This window comes from Antechinus flavipes, chromosome 1 (genome assembly GCF_016432865.1).
Source record: "Antechinus flavipes isolate AdamAnt ecotype Samford, QLD, Australia chromosome 1, AdamAnt_v2, whole genome shotgun sequence".
In the NCBI taxonomy this organism is placed as follows: domain Eukaryota; kingdom Metazoa; phylum Chordata; class Mammalia; order Dasyuromorphia; family Dasyuridae; genus Antechinus; species Antechinus flavipes.
Window position 1 is genome coordinate 109,023,119 of NC_067398.1, and position 22,511 is coordinate 109,045,629.

The following is a 22,511-nucleotide window of genomic DNA, read 5'->3' on the forward strand; positions in this document are numbered from 1 at the left end:
AAATATAATATTATATAATTATATAATGCATTAACAATATATTATGTTATGTGTGTAATATATAATATAATAATTATATATTTATAATTATATAATATTTGGTACACACACTGTACCAAAGTCACATGCCTTAATTAAGCATATTCCCCTTTTCCTCTTACCTGATTAGAATCTGAAATTATGTCAGAAGCCCATCTTATTTCATAATATTTGATCATTCCAAAGGAACAAATTAATTTAATTGATTCAAAGCTAAAGAGCAAGTTATAGTATTATATTGCTTTAATTTAGTATAATCCTATCCCTGAACAATGTTTAACAGAATCACTTAGAAACAAAGTAAGGATTAATTCGTTAGTCTATAGATTCTTATCCAGTTTTTTCTCTTCCTTGAAGTTTTTGTACTTCCAGCGTAGACTGGAAAGCAAAGAAATAACAGATGAATTGCTTATGTGGTTTAAAAAAAGAGAAATGAGTGGTTAAAGGAGAACTTTGTTAAGAAATATATGAGCCATTTTGAAATTATCAATGAACCAATTATCTCTGTCCTCTAACTCTGCCAGAAAAATGAGATTAAATGTTATCCTGTCACCTAATGTTAACTGTGGGATATTAATAATATAACTTCTATCAATAGTATTTTTTTCCTAGTGAAGTTTGAAGTTCATGAAGTACACTGAAATCATGGGGAAGAAGAAAAGGGTCTTTTATTGTGGTAAACAAAATATGAACAAAACTGAATGAGCTCTGAAGAAGTTTTATTTGTAGATTTGCATTCAGAAATTATCCCTCCCTTCTTCTGGAAGGTATGGAATTCTGTACTTAATATCAAACTAGGTTAATATATTGGGTATATATGCAGAATTGCTTTTTTCCCATATTTAAAAAATTTCTTTACTGGATGGTTTTGAGAATGGGGAAGGGAGGAAAGATAAATTTGTAAATGAAGATATGACAAAACAAAAGATCTAGATGAAAAATTTTAAATTAAAAATAGAACAGGTATAGTGAAAATGAGGTTCAATGAGCAACAAATATATTTTATATATATAGTACTGCTGTTCAATTATTATCAAGACTACCTAAGGTGCAATTTTAAGATAGTGTAATTTAACTCATTTTGTACAAAAAATACTGACTCTGGAGCTCAAAGAATTGCATTCAATTCTACCTGTTATTTATTATTTGTGTGACTCAGAACAAATTACTTAACCTCAGGCCTGTCTCAATTTCATTATGTCTAAAATGAAGGGATTTAATTATAAGGCCTTAGAGTATTCTTCTGGCTATATTTCCACAAAAGTAGGGTTCTATATTTCTCAAAAGTATGCTTCTGCCAAATATACTACATAAACAATTAAAACCCACAGGTAACTATGGGAAAAACAAGAGGCTGATAGTTTACAATACTATGGATAATTGCTTCCATGTATTTTAAAGGATAAACCATCAGTGGTGAGGGCAAGTTCACAGAATTTTAAAGTGGGAAGGATCATCTAGATTAACTAGACCAATCCTCTAGTTTATAGAAGAGGAAACTAAGGTCCAGTGAGAAGTAATACCCCAAGGTTGTGTCAGTAGTACAAAGTAGATTCATATAACTTGGAGAAAAAGAACTGTTAATTTTTCCTGATACAGTATAAAATTGCAAAGAAATGCAAAAAAAAATCTTTTATGATATTTCTAGAGCAATTCAGTGACGTCTGAGACAATTTGATGCCGAGGATGAAAGAACTAGGGTTGAAATCAATAAAACATACTTATGAATGCCTTTTCAATAAAAGAAGCAAACTCATATATGGAAATAGAGGGAGCATCTCCTGTTCAATGCAGTAAATATCAAAGTACTTTCTTAGAGCAACAACTGGTACTCACTGAAAACACATTTCCAATGCTAAGGATACTAAAGGGGAGAATTACAAATTATCTCAAAAATGGATAAAAACTCTGAAGGGATATTTATAATACACATAAAACATTAGCTAATTTAAAAAAGATGTACTTTATAATATATTCTTGTTAGCAGTATCATTTTAAAAATTTGAATCTTAGTTCCCCAGTATATCTCTTTAAGGATTTGTATTCCAATAGGATTAAATAGAGGATAAAACAACAATTAAAAGGATCATGACTTGTGACTCTTTGGAATAAAATGACAATTCAAAAACGGGGAAAAACTGATTGCTATCTTTCAAAATTTAGTCACTTTATCTTGACATTTATGTACTTTTAAAGTATGTTACATTGTTTTTCTAACTATGACTCAATTTAGTCTTACAGCTTTGACAAGTTTTGCTTATATTCTTTACAAGTGATCAATATATGAAGAAAAATTTAAGTTATTAGTTATATTGCAACTAGTACAGTTATCCTCTTCACTTTTTCCCCATCGAGAGTCAGCATAAGAAATTAAGTGGGAATTTTGAGGAGTTTTGCAGAAGCCACAGATGACATGCAAAGGTCAGAAGATAACACAGAAAAAGTTTAGAAACTCAGAAATGTAATATACACACATTGTTGATAAAATATCAACATATTTTATTTTTTAATACATAATAATTCAGATTTGTTTTCTGGTACAAAAGGAAGGTCAAAAAGTTTTGCATACATTTTCTATCTCATCGGAGCATTACAATGTGGAAGGGATAACTGTACACTGAAACACTAGTTATATTGATATTATACTATTTATTCTTACCTTGTGGTTCACTAAGTTTTCATACTACACCCCCCTTTTTTTGTAAAGTCATAAAGACTATGTTAAAAGCATTAATGGAATCTCCTATTAACCATAAATTAATGAGTTCAGAGGGGCATAAAAGAAAAGGATAGAGTAGATGCTCTCTGAAATTTGAGAAAAAGTTAATTTTTTGCTCTAGGAATCAATTCCTTGGTTCAATTTTTCAATATGTTTAGCATTGAGTCCACTAAATTTAATTTCATGACTATATAAAACTAAAATAAATTCTAGGCAAAGATACCAAATTTTAAATAAAGCTTGTTGTAAAGAATTAATTTATTCCCCAAAAATGAAATAGCTAAGTTTTACAGACGATTTTAAAAAATTACATGATTTTTACCCCTAGTAGGTTTCCTTACAATTAACAAATTAATACCAAGTTTCTCATCCTAATAAAAAAGGGGAAGAATTCATCTCATGAAATTTTACAACAGGTATCAAGAACAGTAAATTTATCAACACTTTGCATGGTAATTACATAATATTTTATTTACGAGAAATCTGCAATTTTGTGATATACAGTTAATATTTCATTAGTACCACAATAATTTGGAGATATACAATGCTAAAATAAAAATGAAAGTTCCCTCTCTTCTTATTTGCACATAGTATACATAATAGAGATAAAACTTAAATCTCATATTTCAAAGTTCTATTGCTAGCTTTCATTTTCTATGACTAGTTATCAAATCATGGTGTCTTCTAGAAAATACATATAATTATTAACATGTTAAAACTGCTCATTTATAATGTTTTATACTTAAACCAATTTTGTATTTTTTACATATAAAATCTTTCCAGTTTATTCAGCTTGTAAAATGACTGACAATCAGCAACTACTTTTTTTTTAAATTAAGTATATGTCTAGTAGTCAAAATTTCCTTCTTAACTATGGCAAAGGTAATTCACTAACTTTCAATCAATTGGAATCCAACTGACAACAGAACTCCCTATATTTCCCCCTTTTAAAGAAAGATCAGAACATCTAGAATGCAAGGGAACTCCAGCAGTCTAGTTCAAATTGTTTTTGCTAAGTGGAAAAGACAAGGCCCAGTTCAGTTGATCAGCTTCACTGACTTCACATAGGTAGTAAACAAAAGAGTAAATTCTTACCCAGGTGTTCTGACTTTAACCTAATAAGCTTCTACCAGAAGAGAAGCTGGCAAAAGATTTAGTTTAAAATAAATTTTTAGAGCACATCTTGGACTTATATTGAACTTAATGTTCTATATCTAAAAGGTTATGTAATATAATTATAACTATCACACCCTTTAAGATATCAAAGATTTAATTACCTCCACTGTATTATACTTTACTAAAATGGGACAGTGAACCAATACATTCATTTTAGGAACATTTTTAACATTAAAACAAAAGAGGATTTTCTATTTGTTTTAAACAATTCAATAAATTCACCTTATTCCAAGTTTATTTATTTCATCAGAATCATCTGATTAAGTAACAGTGACAACACTGATTATAAAGTTGTAGGTAAAGAGAATGAAAGAAGCTGTTTTAGAAGAGTGACACTAAAAAAGTGAAGGCAGTTATTGGAGGACAGATGGTACTATAGGTGTGCTGCCTCCATTGCCCTTAGTCCAGGGGATAGCACTATTGAGGTGCTTCGGATATACAAACTCTAATCAAAGTCCTCAAAAGCCATGAGGGCTTAAACTTCTGCAGAATTTTTAAGACAAAAGAGCTGACAAGGGACTACTAGGAGACTATCCCATCACCTGTAAGGCAAGGCAATAGAATAGTCTGTACCACACTGACAGCCTAAAAAGGAATGAGGAGTAGGAACCAAGAAACTTGAACTCCTGAATGTGCCACCATGAAAAAGCAATTGGGGACCAGTTAAACACTAAGTCTCTGGGGTCAGTTAGGCAAGGTCCAACCAGTCTAAACGGGTTTTACTGGCTAACAAAAGACAAACAAAACAATTTCTCAGACCCTGCAGAAGGTGGATAGAGGAGTCAATAAAAGTACAAGGAGGTATGAGGCACAAGTATAAATACAGGAAGTTGAACCTCAAAATGGATTATGTTTTCAAGGTTCATTTAAAAGACAGTGGTGTAAAATTCATACTTCTCTAAAGAAATGTTATACAGTGATAAGATTCTATATATTATTAATATTGTGCTTCACTTTTATTTTTCCTCCCAGTTTGGACTTATGATTTCACCAATGTGGAAAAGAATTCCTAACACAAACTCTTGCCACAGATGAAGATCTACAACAGCTCCTATGTAGTGGTACAATAGTCACAGTTGTAAGCCTGCAATCAGGAAGTCCTAGGTTCAAATCTTATCTCAGACACTTCTAAGTGTGTAACCCTGGGCAAATCACTTGTTTGCTTCAGCTTCTTTATCTACATAATGAGGATAACAGCACTTATCTCCCAGGGTAGCTGTGAAGATTATATTTGTAAAGCACTGAACATGGTGCTAGGCATAGATAGATGCTGCATAATCATTAGCTGTTATCATTATCATCATTATTCTATATATATTCCATATACATATATATATATGTATATATACATATATATATATAGACTTAATCTACTGGTTCCTGCTCTGTTGCCTTCCTATATATCCATCTTTCCCATCCTTAAAACCTTTATTAGACTTTGCCAATATCTCAAGCCTGAATTCTCCCTTTTTCTAGGCAACCTCAACCCTCAATTGAAATTGCTCTCTCCAAAATTACCAATAATCTCTTGTCAAATCTAATAGTCTCTGCAGAATTCTCATCCTTTTCAGTTTCTTCCTACCTCACTGCTCCCTGACCTGCTTTATTTGCTTTTCTATCTGATACTACTTTAACCACATCATAATCCAATGCTTTGTCCTGAGATCTCTTTTGCCTTCTTTTTATACTATCTTGATTACTTCATCAGTGGGAATTAAATATCATCTTTATATAAATGGCTTCCAGATCTATATATCCAGTCCCAATTTCACTTCTGAGCTCCAGGCCTGCAATACTATTGGTTTTTTTTGAACTGGATGTTCCTGTGTATATCTGAGGCTTAGCTTGTCCATGACAGTATTTACTTTTTCTAACCAAATCCATCTTTCTATTGAAACTTTTTATTTTTCCTGAGAGTACCACTGTTTTAATTTTGCGTGTTCTATCTTACTATTCACACAGCTATGTGCCTTAGACTAGTCCCTTATCATCCCTTGCCTGGACTACTACAAAGTTTTCCCAATTAAAATTTCTGCCTCATGTCTCTTATAATTCTAATCAAGTTTCACACTCTTGTCAAAATGATTTCCTTTAAAGCACAGTTTGGATCATGTATTTTGGACCAGATATATCATGTGCTTTTCTCAATAAAAAATAGAATCCTCTAAAGCAGGAACAATTTCATTTTTTATCTCTAATACCTAGTGCCCACCAAGCACTTGAATGTTTTACTGATTTATTAATAAAATAACCTGGACACATTTGGTCAACAGGTATCAGAGGTCCAAACTGAAACCCACATCTTTATCATTCCAAGGCTTTCCTTATCTAGTATGCCAAGCTTACTATAATGTAAACCATAACATGTAACGCTTGAAAAGCTTTTTTGGATTAGCTTGTGAATATAACCACCAAATGGTCACCCAAATGGACAAATGTATTCCAAGTATATTAAATTGAAACTCAGTGCAGAATGTCATTTGCTGCTTTTCAATTCAATTTATCCTAGGCTTTTAAAGTAAGAGGAGAGAGGGTAGAAAACTACTTCAGTTTCAACTCTATATTTAAAATTTTTATTCTATCTTTTTTGAAGACCATTCCCCATAATGGTGAAAGCAGGAAGTATGTACTATTTCAGTTAAATGTTAACTTACATACACAAAGAAGTTTCTTTTCTTGTTCAAAAGATTAATGGAGCATATGGCAAGTAAAAAGGAAAAAAAATTTTAAAAAGGGCAGGCATGATTTAAAGGAAGAGTAAAGGAAAAACAAAAGTGAGAGAAAAGAAATAGGGTGGGTTTGTTTAGGAGTGTGTTGCTTTTTATATACGAAGATGAGAGGAAAATAATGTAGATAAGGGAAACCGAGTTGTTTCATTTAGATGACCAATATACAAGAAAAAAAAATAAAGTCTAGGCAAGTAACTTTAGTTGTTTCTGTACAAGATGAACCATGCAAAATACCACCTATGTTCACATAAGTATAGCTCTAGTCAGACAAGAATTTCAATACATAAAAACAGTAAATGTGCCCTGAAATGCCAATAATGTAATTCTTTGCTTACTGTAGTTCCATGCCTTCAGATATGTTAATTATAGCCTTATATTAACATAAGAGAGGCTGGTTTAAAGGATTATGGGACTCATTTGCATGAATCAAACCCATTTTTAGTGTTGGTGATAGACAACAAAAGGGTAATTCAAAAAAAACAAATTAGAACTATGATGACAGGAAAATGGTCTTGGTGCTTACTAATGGTACACTTACTCTGTATGTGTTATATATATATACATATACATATATACATACACACACACATACACACATACATACATATATATATATATATGGAGAGGCTGTGAAATGGTAATAATCCATGTTAATGTCTACATATTCGTTTCCATTTTTTGGAGTCTATTTATTTAAGTAAGTCAGTGTGGTACTGTTTTAATGCAAGCTTTGACTTGCCATTTTTATCTTTTAAATATAGTGTATTTTTCTAATAAACCAATCGTCTTATTACATAAGACATCTGATTCAGAACTAACTCTCACATTAGTAATCAGTAATTTCCTGTTTGTTAAGGATAGAGATAGAGGTTGGACCTGTGATTTCACTGATAAACAGAACTTCTGAGTCAGAGTATAGAAACTTCTTTTACTGAAGCATATTGGCACATTCTTTGTAATTTATGTTCCTAGAGAGGTGCCTATAGTACTGAGAGTTAAATGACTTCCTCAAAATTACAGAGGCATAATATATATCAGAGACAGATGAACCTAGTTTTTCCTGATCCTTGACTACCATAGCTGCCTGCCTGTCTATTTGTTAAGATATGGTCAATTATTATTATTTTTTATTATGTTCCATGCTTGTTATGTCCAAAAAATTGCAATTCTTTTCCTGAACAAATAGTTAACATAAAAATGTTGGTATTCTATTTAGTCTAAAAGTTTAAATTTTCTTCTTTCTTTATCCTGAATTATATATTTATCCAAAAAACCTTTTTGGTCATTCTCCCCTAAACCACCTCTGTAAAGGTTAATTTAGTTTAGATAATCTTATCAAATTCTTTATAGAACTTATTTTTTCATCCTCTGCAATAAATGAAGACACAAACTACATTTCTTCAAGATATTTCTTTTTTTTTAAAAATTTATCATGAATACTATAGTAGAATGAATGTATCGTATAAAATTTTGTTTCTTAATGCCTTGATGAACAGAGAAAAGAGTCAACTCTTCCACTTCCTACTTATGTGTTGCCCAAAGGAGAACCACATTCTTCCAGTTAGCTGCAAATGTCCTATGTTATGCTTTCAGGTGCAGTGAAAATGTCAATGTTTTAATATAGTTCAGTTCCTGGAATATGACTAACTAGTCACTGGAAAACAATTATACATTCAGATGTCAACAGTCAAGACACTGATGTTTTTAGATGTTCACAAAACAATACAATTCTTTCTCCTCTATGCCACCTTTCCTGCCAATCTTTCCCTCTTTGAAGAAGTAGGTTTTTTTTTTGTAGGTTAGGCCAATATATCAGACCCAGCAGTTTATCATGCTGAAAAGACTGCAAATATTTCCCTAGCAACAGAATATGTCTAAGAATATGCTGAGCCAAGTATGGAGAAGCTCAACAAAGCTGTAGGATGGATTAAGCAAAACATTTTTTTTGGTTGAGGCAACTTATGAAACAACAGTGGATCTTAGTTCTATAAAGCTGGGGGGTGAGGGAGGAGAAAAGCTAAGGATAGAAACCTTATTTTGTCTATTTTCACAAAAATAACCACCACTTACTTTCTCTGAATATATCAAACCAAATCTTGGTAAATGTTAATGCTGTTGGCAATCATTATTCCTTGATCACACCAAAACACAAATTCCTAATTTTATTTCTGGCAAAAAAAATTAAGTCATCATTCTTAACACAAATATGACTTCTTAATTTAGGTATAAACATTAGTTTAACATTTAAAATTCTTTAGAAAATTTAAAAACCTCTGAAAAAGACTACTGACTACCCTCACAAACAAGAAATTCCAATTGCATTCATTATTAAGATAATGTTTGGTCAAAATGTCTCAACATGCTTTTTTGAGGTCAGTATTTAAAACATACATGCCTGGATTAATTCTGTAGGCAAAATGCAAAGTAAATCTTACCCTAGCATAATTTTTGCATGAACTTCTTTGTTAGTCCTTGAGATTTCCTTCAACGTAGTAATTTCTGCATCATACCAGAATCCTCTTTCTTCAGGAGTATCTACATTGTAGTTCACCATCACCATGTCCCCTACATTTAGTTCACTCCACTTTAGAATTTTTCTTGCTCGTGGTCGAAGATTTTGGGGAGGCATTTCTACAATACCATTTTCTGGGTATCTAGGAAGCAAAAAAACCTGTTAAAGTTATACTTATTACAATCTTTTATTTCCCTACAAGACATTTTGAAATGAAACACAAAGTACATAACACAATTACCGATCCTCTTGAAAATTACAGTTTCTAATTGAAACATTAAAATCTGGCACAATTAAATGAAGGATAAAATAACTTACAAAATTATTCAATTGAATCAAAACATGGTAATTTCTAGATTAGGACCCTTATACCAAGCTCTTCTTTTCTTATTTGAAGTTAAGCTGAAAATTTCTATAGGTATTTAGAAGCAAAATGTTTTTCAGAATTATTCTCCCCATGATAGGAATGACTAAAAAGGAATACAATACTGCATTTTCCCAATAAGTTAATTGTCTCTTAGAAAGTAAAACTTCTAAAATTGAGTCATTAACATCTTTATATTTTTCTGTTAAATTACATCTTATCTGCACATAGAAGGAGCTTTGTTGATTGTGAAACGAGTACTTCTTGCCTACAGTCATATTACAAAATCATAGCTCTTCTATTTACTTATACTAATAAGATAGAAACCACGGAACAAAAATGTGTATTTACACTGTTGTTAATCATGAAATAATGTACTATTTTAAGGAGTAAGATTTTAATTGTTAAGACAAATTCTTTAAAAAAAAAAGTCTGCCAGATGGGTCCTATCTATTTGCATCCCAACCCACTAGTGAATGGTTTGCCTTTACTCTAATTGTTTTCATTGATTCTTGACAAGAGCCTAGAACCCTGTCATTTTTGATGAAGATAGAATAATAATTTCAATTTTTGTCCTAAGTACAGGGAAAACTTACTCCATAACATAAACAGACTGCTACAATCATTTCTTTTCAACATTGAGTGAACACATATCTTTCAGGTTAAACTTTGGAAAGCAAAAGTTTGACACATCTAGATATATTACACTACTGTACTATATACCCATGTATATACCTGGACATCCTAAAAGGGAGAGAAGATGCAATTTTTGCCAGTTCTCAGAATAAACCCAGGAGATTGTGGAATAATCAGACCTGCTTCCAGCCCTCACAGTCATTAATGAAATTAAGAATTATTGTGAAAAAGGGGTTAATCTTCCTTAATCATTATTGACAACTGATAACCAATGCCACCAACAAGCAAGTGGCCTTACCAACCCTTGCCACACACTGGGCTTTACAACTGAGCTCTAAGTACTATGAAATCAATCTTTTCATCTGAGATGCAGTTAAAAGCTTCTACATATATTGCCTTCCACAATTTAGAATCTGTTTTGGGGAACAAGGACTGTTTTTTTAAAAAAAAATTGTACTAGTTCTTAGTACAATATTTTGCACATAGTAAGTTCTTCATAAATGTTTATTCATTCATTCATACAAAGAAGGGCTGGCAACCTAGCACAAGTCAGATGATGACTATATGGTATAGTTCAGTTAGGCCTCTTGTACTCGGCCTATACATCCATTCTGTTGCCAAATTTTATCATTTTTACTTTCATAACATCTCTAATATTCTCTCAACTCATAGATACTATGTTACTACATACAGGATTTGTCTTTTGTCTGGACTAATTCCTGCCTCAAGTATCTACCTACTCTGATCCAGTCTGACTTGGTCACTTATCTATTCTGTCAACTCCAGCGGTCTTCTGTTACTTTTAGTATTAAATAGGAAATCTTTTGGTATTTAAACTCCTTCATAACCCGCCTCCTCCCAGCATCTTCTGAGACATTTTTCCCCAGGCTCTGGCATTTGGAAGCACTCCCAGGTTTACCTGCTCTTCCTCACAAATGACAAGGCATCCCTGACTCCATGAGTGTGCACAGACTATACGATATGCAAAGAGCACTTTCTTTTCTCACCTCTGCCTAGTCTTCACCAGCTTCCTTCTCAGGATAAGATTCAAATTCTGTGTGCTCCCCTTTCCCCCCAACTCTCCTCCAATATTCTGTTCCATTTACAGTGTATATTTCATCTCATGTGCCAACTGAACTCGACCTCTCTCAAGTTTCCAGCACTCTCCTTTAAACCCACTCCTTTCACATCCTGCACAACCCTCACCAATCGCCTTCTGAACTCTCTTCTCTTGTGTCGGAGCCACCGCTCAACCCATTCTCCTTTTATCCTACTATTTCTTCTTAGTTCCTTTCCCGTTCTTCACATCCTGCCCAAAGTTCTGTGCCCCTTCTCTTTTCACTACAGACTCTCACTTTGCAATCTCTTCAGCTCCCCTGAGGTCAATGATCATCACTGTTCAGGGGACTCTCAGACCTATAAATCTGACCCTATTCTCTTTGCAAGGAATCACTAGTCTCCAGCTGCCTTCCATCTCCAAGTCAACATGTCCAAAACACCACTGTGTCTCTACCTCCCATTTCTGAATTTCCCTATCACTTTTGGGGAGCTCAAGCATGCTCCCAGGTCAGAAAAATCAGTATCCCTCTCAAGCCCTCCCTCTCACTTGACCCATGGACACATCTTATCTCCATCTTCACGTTTCTCATACGTACTCCCTTCTCTCCACACAAGCCACATCCCTAATTCAGACCCTTCACCACTTTTCACCTGGACTTCTACTTCACTCCATCCTCCATTCTATTCAACTCTAATTTTTCAGAGAGCTCTAGAGGACATGGGAGCTTGTATTTGTAATGCCTCTGAATGGCATTAAAAGTTTTTTCAAAATCTTTTCAGCCTCCTTATACTAGGCTACTTCAATGCAATATATGATGTAGCTATGCTAATCCATTTAGAGTTCCTTTAAAATAACACATTACCTTCATATCTGTGCCCTTGAACTAGCTTTTCCCCTCTTCCTAAAATGTTCTGCCTTGATTTTCTTAACTTCTTTCAAAATTTAGCTCAAATTTCATCTAAGTTTTTCCCACACACAGCCTCCAATACCTTCTTTTCAGATTCCTTTTATATAACTCTGTATATATCTTGAATGTACTTAATTACATGTTGCATTCTCCATTACAATATATACCCCTTGAGAATAGAGATTATTTTTCTTTTTCATTGCTTCTCTGGTATCAACATAGAATTTTCACATAGTATGCATTTAAGTGATTGAAATACACAGTCATTAACATGCTGTCTTCTTCATTAAAAGGTGAGTTAATTGAGGGCAGAAACCATATTTTTGCCTTTCTTTACATACCCAACACTTGGCATGGCACAGTGCCTAAGCACATAAAAAGGTGACCAAAAAATATCTGATGACTAAGTTCAAGGTTACTACTAAGCAAAATTATAAAGCTGTCAAATTCTTTGTCTCTATTCTTGCTGCCATTCTTTTTGATTCCAAGTGTATAATGTAATATCTGATAAAGAAGCAATTTTTAAAAATTTCATGACCATGATATCATCTTTAAGACCTGAAGGATATAATAACACAGTGATTTTCCAGTTGCGTCTGACTCTTCATGACCCCATTTGGGGTTTCCTGGCAAAAATACTGGAGTGGTTTGCCATTTCATTCTCCAAGTCATTTTCCAGATAACCCTGAGGCAAACAGAATTAAATGTACCCAGGGTCAGCTACTAAGTATCTGTGGCCAGATTTGAACTCAGGAAGATAAGTCTTCCTGACCACAAGTCTGGCACCTGGCACTCCATCTACTGTATCACCTAGATGCTCCAGTTATGATTCTGGTAAGGGAACTATCTACATAAAGCCATCTCTGTATAAAGCACCTGGAATTGTAGAGATATGTTTGAGAGAGAGAGTTCTCCCTTCTTTGACGTTCTCCGAGTCTTGACTTTTCACTCAATCCTTTGTGAGGGATTTAAGTGTCAGGAGAACATCTACCTAAATATACCTTTGCCAAATGACCCCAAAGCACAAGCAATCCATGTAAATTGAGAAATGGCTAAGTTGATACAGTAATCTGCCTACTTCATACCAGTTCTTTAAAAAAAAAGGGGGGGGAGCAGTTCATCCAAGTTCTTCTATTTACTACCTCTATTTGCATAAATACCTTTAACACTTTGAATCTGCTTTCACATATGAAAAACAAGAAAAGTGGGACTCTTTCCAGCTCTAAATCCTGTGATATCTGAAAGGATAATGACTAAACCCACACACACACAAAAAAAGCAATAAAGGAAAAAGTATGAATATAGTGCTATGGTAGTGACCTGACTTTGGGGACTCAGACCTGTTAGTGTGAGAACAGGTTGGAAGAGGGAGCTGAAACCATGGAAAGAATGGAGCATTTGACATCCTTGGGTAAAGAGTATATTAATACTCAATTTGTCTGCTATACAAAGTCCAAATAAAAAAGGAATTCCCTATTGACAAAAATATCTTATAGATTCTCCTGCTTACAGTTAATATGCTCACTGCATAGAGCCAAGAATGATCTAGGGATTTCTCAATCAGATTCTGTTTTAAAATTCAAAAGAGAGTAGTCAGGCATTAAAAATTTTTTTCCCCATACTGTTTCATTGATGTAAAAGTCTATTAAAAAAACCCAACAATTCTAGTGTTGTTCTACTGATGCTTTTAGCATGAAGATGAGAATCATGGAATATCATAACCTCAAATGGATCAGAATTGCAAGTAACACAAAGAACAATGGAAATGTGATCAACAACGATATGACTATAGAGTAGCATAAAAGATCTATGATATATGTTTGAACAAGGTTATCTATTCTTAAAGCCAGAATGTGGTCTAACAGATAGACTATAAGTAATGTCTGGGTATCCATGAACTATTAAAAAGAACCCAAAGAAAACAGTGTGCTTTAAGTTTACCCTCTATAGAGTAATCACAGAAAGATGTATAGGATTTAGAGTTAGAAAGGGACCTCTCAGATAATTTATTCCAACACCCTCATTTTATATCTGAGAAAACTTGAGATCCAGCAAATTTAAATATTCAAGTCAGCGCATTCAAAACCCAGGTTACATAATCCCTAAGCCTATGCTTTTACTACTACATCATTGACTGAATGGATAAAAAACTTCTAGGACAAGAGCATAAATACAGATTATGACCGATACACATAGTGCAGAAGGGAAAAATTCCTCCTTGAAAGTTAATGAACTACTGATACTATTTACTTGTATACTTTTGACTTTTGACATAAATGAAATAAAAAAATTATTTCTATACGTAGAGAAAATTAGTCACAATTTATAATACCATTTTACAAATATCCAAACTAGAATAATATAATAAGAAATCATGCCAATTTATAGACATTTTTCTATTTATACTAAAGCTCCACAAGACAATCTAAAATGTGTACAAAAAAATCTTTTCATTGCTAAAGTGGACTAGTGATTTTGTTTCTAATTTTAAATATTAATACTAGAAGATAAAAATTCTCATGTCTTCTCATCACTATGGAAACCTCTCTTAGCAATCAGTTGCCCATATCTAAAGATTCATTTAGCTTTGCCACAGAAAATATTTGTACATTCCTATGATGATATAGAAGTGTATCAATGCTATCCACCTAAGATTTTTCTAATACTCTTCCCCCATCACTTGAAGACAATGAAAGATTTAAATTTTATATTTATATTTATAAAAAAGTACAGTAATTTGCCTACTTCATAACCAATATTTATAAAAAGCCATAACCATGTTATATATAAAAAGTTAAATGTGTTCTGTTTGCAAAACATTCAACATATATTATCTTATCCTCACAGTTCTCTAGGATCATCATTATAAGAATTATTTTTCCAGTTTTATAGATGAAATTTAGAATAACTTATCTAGTCATTGATCTATCAAGTGTTAGATGTAGGATTTTAATCTAGGTTTCTCCAGATAAATTTTTTTCCATTCCACCATGCTTCCTTTAAACTTGACCCTTTAAGGAAGAAAGGGATCTTACGCTATTGATAAAAAGACTGTTGTTTGCTCACTTTCAAAGATGACTTTGACCATGAGGGAGGTGATCCCATGACATGCAAGTAAATTAGATTTGAATGAGGAAAGACTATGCAAAATCACCAACTTCACTTTTTTATTCAGAACCATTTAGGTCCATTGGCCAGATAGAAATCAGCATGACTGGAGATGGGCATAAATAGACACTTAAGTGTACACTGGCTTTGGCTAATGGTCTTTAGTTAGGGAGGGAGGGAACCTTAAACTGAAAGAATCCTATCAAATAAAAAAAAAAAAGTCCTTGTAAAGGAAAATGTGAATTGTTTAGAAATTATTTCCCCTTAGCAAGAGACTTAGAAAATAATATTATTAAGGCCCTCTATTAAAATATGACAATGCCTCATCAAGACATTTAAAGGTTTCAGAGGTTTTAGGAAACTCTGCTTTGTTGAATTCAGTTCAATTCAATACAACCAGTTATAAGTCCTTCCTATAACCAAGGCACTTTGTTAAGGGCTAGATAAAAAGATTAACATGAAACAGACCCTCTCCTACATTCTACATTCTAGTCAGGAAGATATAACATGCACATAGATAAATCACAAGTATATTAAAGGAAACATGAAGTAATTTGAAGTTGGGGTAGAACTAGGAGAAATGAGAATTGTTTTAGAGAAGGGCTAAATCTTGAAAAAAGGTATTCAAAGATCAGAGGTGATAATAGAATTCACAAGGATCACCTTAGCAAAAACACGAAGACAAGAAATAATTTGGGGAATTGATAATAGGCCAGTTTGTCTAGAACACAGAATGTATGAAGAGAAACAATGACAGAACTGAAAACATGGCTACAGTCAAACAATGAATGATTTAAAATGCTAAATAATGGAGCTGCCTTTTATTCTGGAGGCAATAGTGAATCACTATAGCTTAAATAGAGGATTGATCCTGTTACATCTAAGATTCAGGAAAATTATTTTCTAAAGTAGCTAGGGTGAAGATGCATTGATAGAGGAGAGACAATGCTGAGAGAACAGAGAAGTAGCCATTCCAACAGTTTGGATAAAAATGATGAGAACCACAAAGAAATAGAAAGACAGAGAAAAAAAGATAGACACAGAAAGGCAAAAAAACGAACATAGAAAGACAGAGATAGAGTAAGAGACAGAAAGATTGAACCAGAAAGACAGGAAAAAGAAATAGGCAGAAACAGACACACACAGAGACAGAAATAAAAGACAAAGAAAAAAAGTGATGAGGACCTGAATTACAGTGTAGCCATAGAAATTAAGAGAAAAGGACATATATAACATATGTTATAGAGATATTATCAATAAGGCCTCACCAATTTTTAGAAATGGGGAGTTAGAAGGGCAAAGATGACTTAAGGACTGATCTTTTTGACTCCAGGCTAGTATTCTATTCCCTGCACCACCTAGCTGTCCACAAGATATGAAGTTCTGTTTTGGATGTGTTTTTGATGTTGACAGAATTTGGAGGTAGAGATATCCAATAGTAGACTGGAGTTCAGGGCAGAAATACAAATTAAGATACACAGATTTGGCTAGGGTAGTTGATTTTATCACTAAAAATGTATAAAGTGAGAGAAAAGAGTTCATGACAGAGTCCTAGTATAATGCTTAAGGAGTAGACCATGAATATTATTCTACCAAAGGAGCAGTTATGTGAAACTGGAGAACTGGAAACTGAGCAATACCAATGAAACCAGGAGAGGAGAGAATATACTGAAGGATGCGTTAGAAACTATCAAACTGTAGAGTTCAAGATAAAAAGGCCACTGAATTTAGCAATTATGAAATATCTATAGGAGTGTGGAGGGGGGAATGTATGTGGAGGATGCGACATTAATTTTTTTTTAATTTTAAACTTTCAATAGTATTTTATTTTTCTAAATACATGTAAAGACAGTTTTCAACACTCACTTTTGTAAGACTATGTTCAAAATTTTTTCTCCCTCCTTTCCTTACTTCTCCCCTCCCCAACACAGCAAGTAATCTGATAACAGGTTAAATATGTGCAATTCTTTTAAACACATTTCCATATTTGTCATGTTACAAGAAAAATTAGACCCAAGGGGGGGAACATAAGAAAGAAACAAACAAAAAAGGTGGAAATACTATGTTTTGATCCATATTCAGTCCCATAGTTTGTGCTCTCTCTCTGGATGCAAATGGAATTTTCCAAACCAAATTTAATGGAATTGATGGGACATAACTGAAAAGAGAACTTTAAATTATTTGAATGGTTAAGTCAAAAGCTAAGTTGCCAGGAATAAATGGGAATTGAAGAAGTCTGAGACACAGTATACTAGGTTTCCAGGATACTAATTGTTAAAGAGACAAAAATCATAAGACAGTAGTGTTGTTTGTTTGGTTTTTTTGAGGGGGGCAGTTAGTAGGGTTAAAGGAACATTTTCTAAAGATGAGAAAGATCTGGATTCATTTTTAGACTACAAGGAAAAAGTGGATAAATTTATAGATTAGAGTGGGGGGATGAGGTGGGATCAGTGAGTGTGTGTGTGTGTGTGTGTGTGTGTGTGTGTGTGTAGGGGGGAACACAGAAAGGAGTGAAAAGGTTGGTCTTAGCAAGAACTGATTATTAACTTTAGTTTTCACATACTTCTTTTGTTTTCCTTGTTATTTCCAATATCCAAAACTCCATAATTCTTTCCCCAGTCTTGGAATACTCCCATCTGCTGCCTTTTCTCCTAATCATAGATTGTTGAATGAAGATGGAGAAAGTCACAAAGCCAGGGCAAACGGGTTTATTAAAAATTAAGTTACATGATCTTAACAGGTCCTCACTGACAAGCAACCTTTTAACACCTCTCTCTATTTAATTTATCACTCAAGATGACTCTTCCAAAACTTTACCCCTTTTCTCAAACTTCAAATGGCTTCCCACTCTCCCTACCCCTTCAATTAAGAACCTTTCTTCATTTTTTTTTACTGAAAAATATTTAGACTTTTTGCTGAGAGATATCGCTTCTCTTTCTTTCTCTCACATCACCCAGATGCTTCCTGTCACTATTTCCCCCTTCATGCTTTTCTCACAAAGGCGAACTCTTGCTAAGGAGATCTCTTCTGACTATATAAGTGATCCCATTCCACCCAGTTTCTTCTATCAGATTGCCTTCTCCATCATCCCCATTCTTTCACTCATCTCCATTTTGTTCCTGCCTGCTTAACCAGATAGTGATTAACTTTTCCTATGTGTTTTCCCTTTCTTGATCATTTATCCTACAATATTAACTTGTTTGTACAGTTGTATGAGTATTTTCTCTGCCTTTAGTATTAATAATAGCATCAACATTCGTATTAAGCAATACCTTATTGCCTAGTAATAAACTTATTTCTCCATCCTCAAAATACACTCATGTGATCCTCCATTTGTATTATTGTCCTTTATCTCTCAGCTTTTTTTTTTAAGATGAAAATATTATATTGTGATCCACATTCAGTCCCCATAGTCCTCTCTCTGGGTACAGATGGCTCTTTCCATCACCATTCTATTGGAATTGACTTAGATCAATCACCTCATTGTTGAAAAGAGCCAAGTCCATCAGAGTTGATCATCACATAATTTAAACTAAAGTCATCTAAAACAAAAGCCTCCTTCTTTTCTTTGCTCATTTTAGTCTTAATTCTCTGTAGTCTAACTTCTGACTTCATCATTCAACTGAAACTACTTTCTCCAAAGTTTCCAATGATCTCAAATAGTCAAATTAATGGCTTCCCCCTGCTTCATCCTCTTGACTTCTCCAAAGCCTTTGACACTCTCATCCTCTTCTTGAGAATCTTGTCTTTAACTCCTAAGAAACTACTTTATGATGCTTATATCTTCCTATCTGATTGCTGTCTGATTTTCTTCACTGGATTTTTGTCTGGGTCATGCCTTCTAACCAAAGGTAACTCACAGAGCTCTACCTTGGGCCTTCTTCTCTTTTTCCTTTACATGATTTCACATGGTATTCCTACCAGTTCCAATGGATTCAATTATTTTTATCCAATGAGTCTAAGATTTACTTATCCAGCTCCAGCTTCCTTCAATTTCCACTTACATCTCCACCTAGATGTCCTACTGTAGGTATCTTAAAATCAACATGTTCAAAACTGAAATGACTCTTTATCCTCCAAGCGTTCCCCTACTCCACCATCCTTCTAGTCATCCACACGTGGAAACCAGGTGTCATCCTCAATTCCTCACTCCCTTATTCCTATATTCAGCCTGTTGTTAAGGGCTGTTGATACTGTCTTTCTGGTACTTCTGGGAGGCTGCTGCCACCCCAGTGCAAGTCCTTTTCTCACTCTTGGTATTGCAAAAGTAAACTGGTCATTCTTCCTGCCTTGATCTCTCCCCACTCCAGTCCATTCACTAAGCAGTCAACAAGATCTTCTTCAAGAAAAAATTCAAGGCCAATCAAGTCACTCCTCAATTCAATCACATCCATAACTCCCCATCACCTCTAGGTTTGAATATAAAACCTTCTGTTTAGCATTCAAAGCCCTTCGCACCTTGGAATACCCTTCTCTGTCCAGTCTTGTCATGTCTCATATTCTTCTTCCATACTGCTCTGTCATGTATTCTATGATCCAGTCACACACACCTCCTTGTCATTCCACCAACCCTAACCACTCGATTCATATGTAACGAGTTAATACAACAACAGCACCCAGAAGGTAAACTAGGCACTTCCCTACACCCATACTTAGAGACTACTTAAAGAATATGAAAACAATATAATCTAACTTTCACAAGGACTCCACTCAATTCAAGGACTCCATAATACTGTAGTTTTGCATACTTATTTCAATATGGGAGATCACAATGTGGTCTGATTGAGGGAACAACTACAGAATTTACACTATGTTGTTGATTTTTTTTTTCTGGTCACATTTTTGGACAAATGCTATTGCTTTCATTTCCTCATATAATTCAAGCCTTTGATCTTCGGCAATATTATTTTCAGCTCTATTATTATTAAACCTATGCCCTTAGAAGTTAAAAAAAATCTCATAATCCTCAAATCTATGGCTACTCACCTCCATCTTTGTTGTCCTCTCGGTTAATACTACTATCTCTTTTCTCTGAGTTTTCACAATAAGAAAATAATCCTCCTTTTCATTAAGCTTTTATAGTTCTCCATCATTCTTCCAGTCCCCTGGATTTGTAACCTCAAAATTATATTCAGTGTCCCCCAGTCCTCTGTGGAGTACCCACTCAATTACCAAAATTTGCCATTTCTACCTCTATAAGATCTTTTGCATCCATCATCTTTATCTCTTTCTCACTACCCATAAAGCTACCAGCTTAGTTCTGACCCTCATCTCTCAGATGGCCTATGACAACAGATAGTGTTTTTTACTTAAATGTTTTCTCTAATCTATCTTACAAAGAGATTTGACCAAGACAGTTAACTTCCTCTTGGTAGACAGTAGTGCTTGGTTCCTTGTTGCCTCTAAAATCAAATATAACCTCCTGTTTTGCCACCAATGTCCTTCCTAACTTCTCTTTCCAGACTCAATCTAAATTATTTATCTTCCCATAGTCTACACTCTAGCCAAACTAAATTTCTTTATGTTCCTCAAACACAATACTATAACTATTTCAGATGTCATTCCTCTGCATATACAATTTGTGCTGAGAATGTACTGCCTTCCTCATCTTTATCTCTCAGAATTCTTTATCTCCTTTAAGACTCCACTCAAGAACAATCTTGACATTCCTCATTATGCAAACTGCTAGTAACCTAACTACACCATGTTTGCTAATTTTAAACATAAGACTTATTTTTCAGATACTGCGCTAAACACTTTACAATTATTATCTCATTTTATCCTCACACCACAACCCTGGAAGGTAGGTGCTATTATTATTATCCCCATTTTACATATGAAGAAACTGAGGCAGAGGAGAAGTCATTTGCTCAGGGTTACACAGGTTAAGTGTCTGAGATTGATTTGAATCCATGTCTTCCTGACTCCAGGTACAGTACTTTATCCCAACTAAAACAATATTTAATAAAAATGTTATTTATATCTTATATAAGCATTTAATATTTTGATATGTACATGTTTTTCCATTCCAGTGGACTGTAAGATCCTTGAGAGCAAAGAAAGTTGGTTATTGTGGGTTATTTCTGTCTGTCCCCAGCATCTAGTGCAATGCCCAACACAGAAAGCCAATTAATGAATGTTTATTGACTGATGAGTTGGTCTCTGTCTTTTTTCCTTTTCCCTGCTGCCTGTATTTGTATTCTTCAAGGTTTCATCTTTGGGCCACTATTCTTCCTTCTCTACCTCCTCTTTCTCTGAGACCTCATCCATTCACCTGGCTTCAAGAAAGTACCTCAAATCTGATACTACTTAGTCTATTAAACCCAGTAATTTATTGAATACTTTCACTTAAACATGTTAAGGTTTATGTGATAATTGCACTCAACAGTAATTTAATATTCCTTCCCATGTAGTTTCCCTTCCTTAATTTCAGATATCAATAATTACTTATTTGTCTAAGTCTGGGGGGGGGGGGAAATGAAGATATATTTATTTTATTTATTCTCACTGTCCTCAACCATCAAGTCCTGGTGATTTTTCACCACAAGGTATTCTATTCATCTGTTCTTTTCTTGTTATTACACAAATTTAAATTCAGATCACATTCACAATTCAGACATGCCTTTAATGTTCTTCCTATTTTGTCCATGTCATTCTATCTGTGTTTTTTAATACTTTTCTCCAAATACCTCCATTCAACTTGATTTTCAAAACCCAGATTAAGTACTACCTCTGAAGTATCAGTCTCTAATAATACTGCCACACTGTATCTGGCACATAGAAAGCATTTCATAAATGTTTGTTAATTGGCTGCTATATTCAGATATAAATTATTTAACCTTAGGGATCTTTTTTCCCCATTTTAAACTTTTCTTACACTGTCCTTCCCCAAGCAGTATCTTACACATATCAGGAAGTAACTGAATTCATCTGTTGATACAGTCACTCCAATTATGGCAATAATGTAAAAATCCTTAAAAACTTGTTCACTATTAAATAAAAATTAATTAAAATATTGTGATTAATATGAGATGTCTATAAATAGATCAAAACATTTTTGATTATGTTTTCTTGAGTATTAGAAAATTTTAAGTCTAATAGTAATGTAAGCTCTCTCAAAGATGTAGATTTATTATTATATTAAATGGTAATACCTTTAAAAGATATAATTGTAATGGGTTCTTTTCTATTGTATTACTAGATCAAAACTCTTGAACTAGACAGTGTGAAAAGATCATTTTGTCCAACTTCCTGATTTTAC

General features: G+C 33.7%; 1 protein-coding gene across 2 annotated transcripts in view; it reads right to left on the minus strand.

The window, feature by feature from the left end:
- Positions 1-22,511, minus strand: part of UHRF2 (ubiquitin like with PHD and ring finger domains 2) — a 163,825-nt gene that overhangs the window by 74,595 nt on the left and 66,719 nt on the right. For both annotated transcript variants that reach the window (XM_051987558.1, XM_051987566.1), the window contains exon 4: positions 9,099-9,317. In XM_051987558.1, coding sequence (XP_051843518.1) covers positions 9,099-9,317 — 219 coding nt within the window. The remainder of the gene's footprint in view (positions 1-9,098; positions 9,318-22,511) is intronic.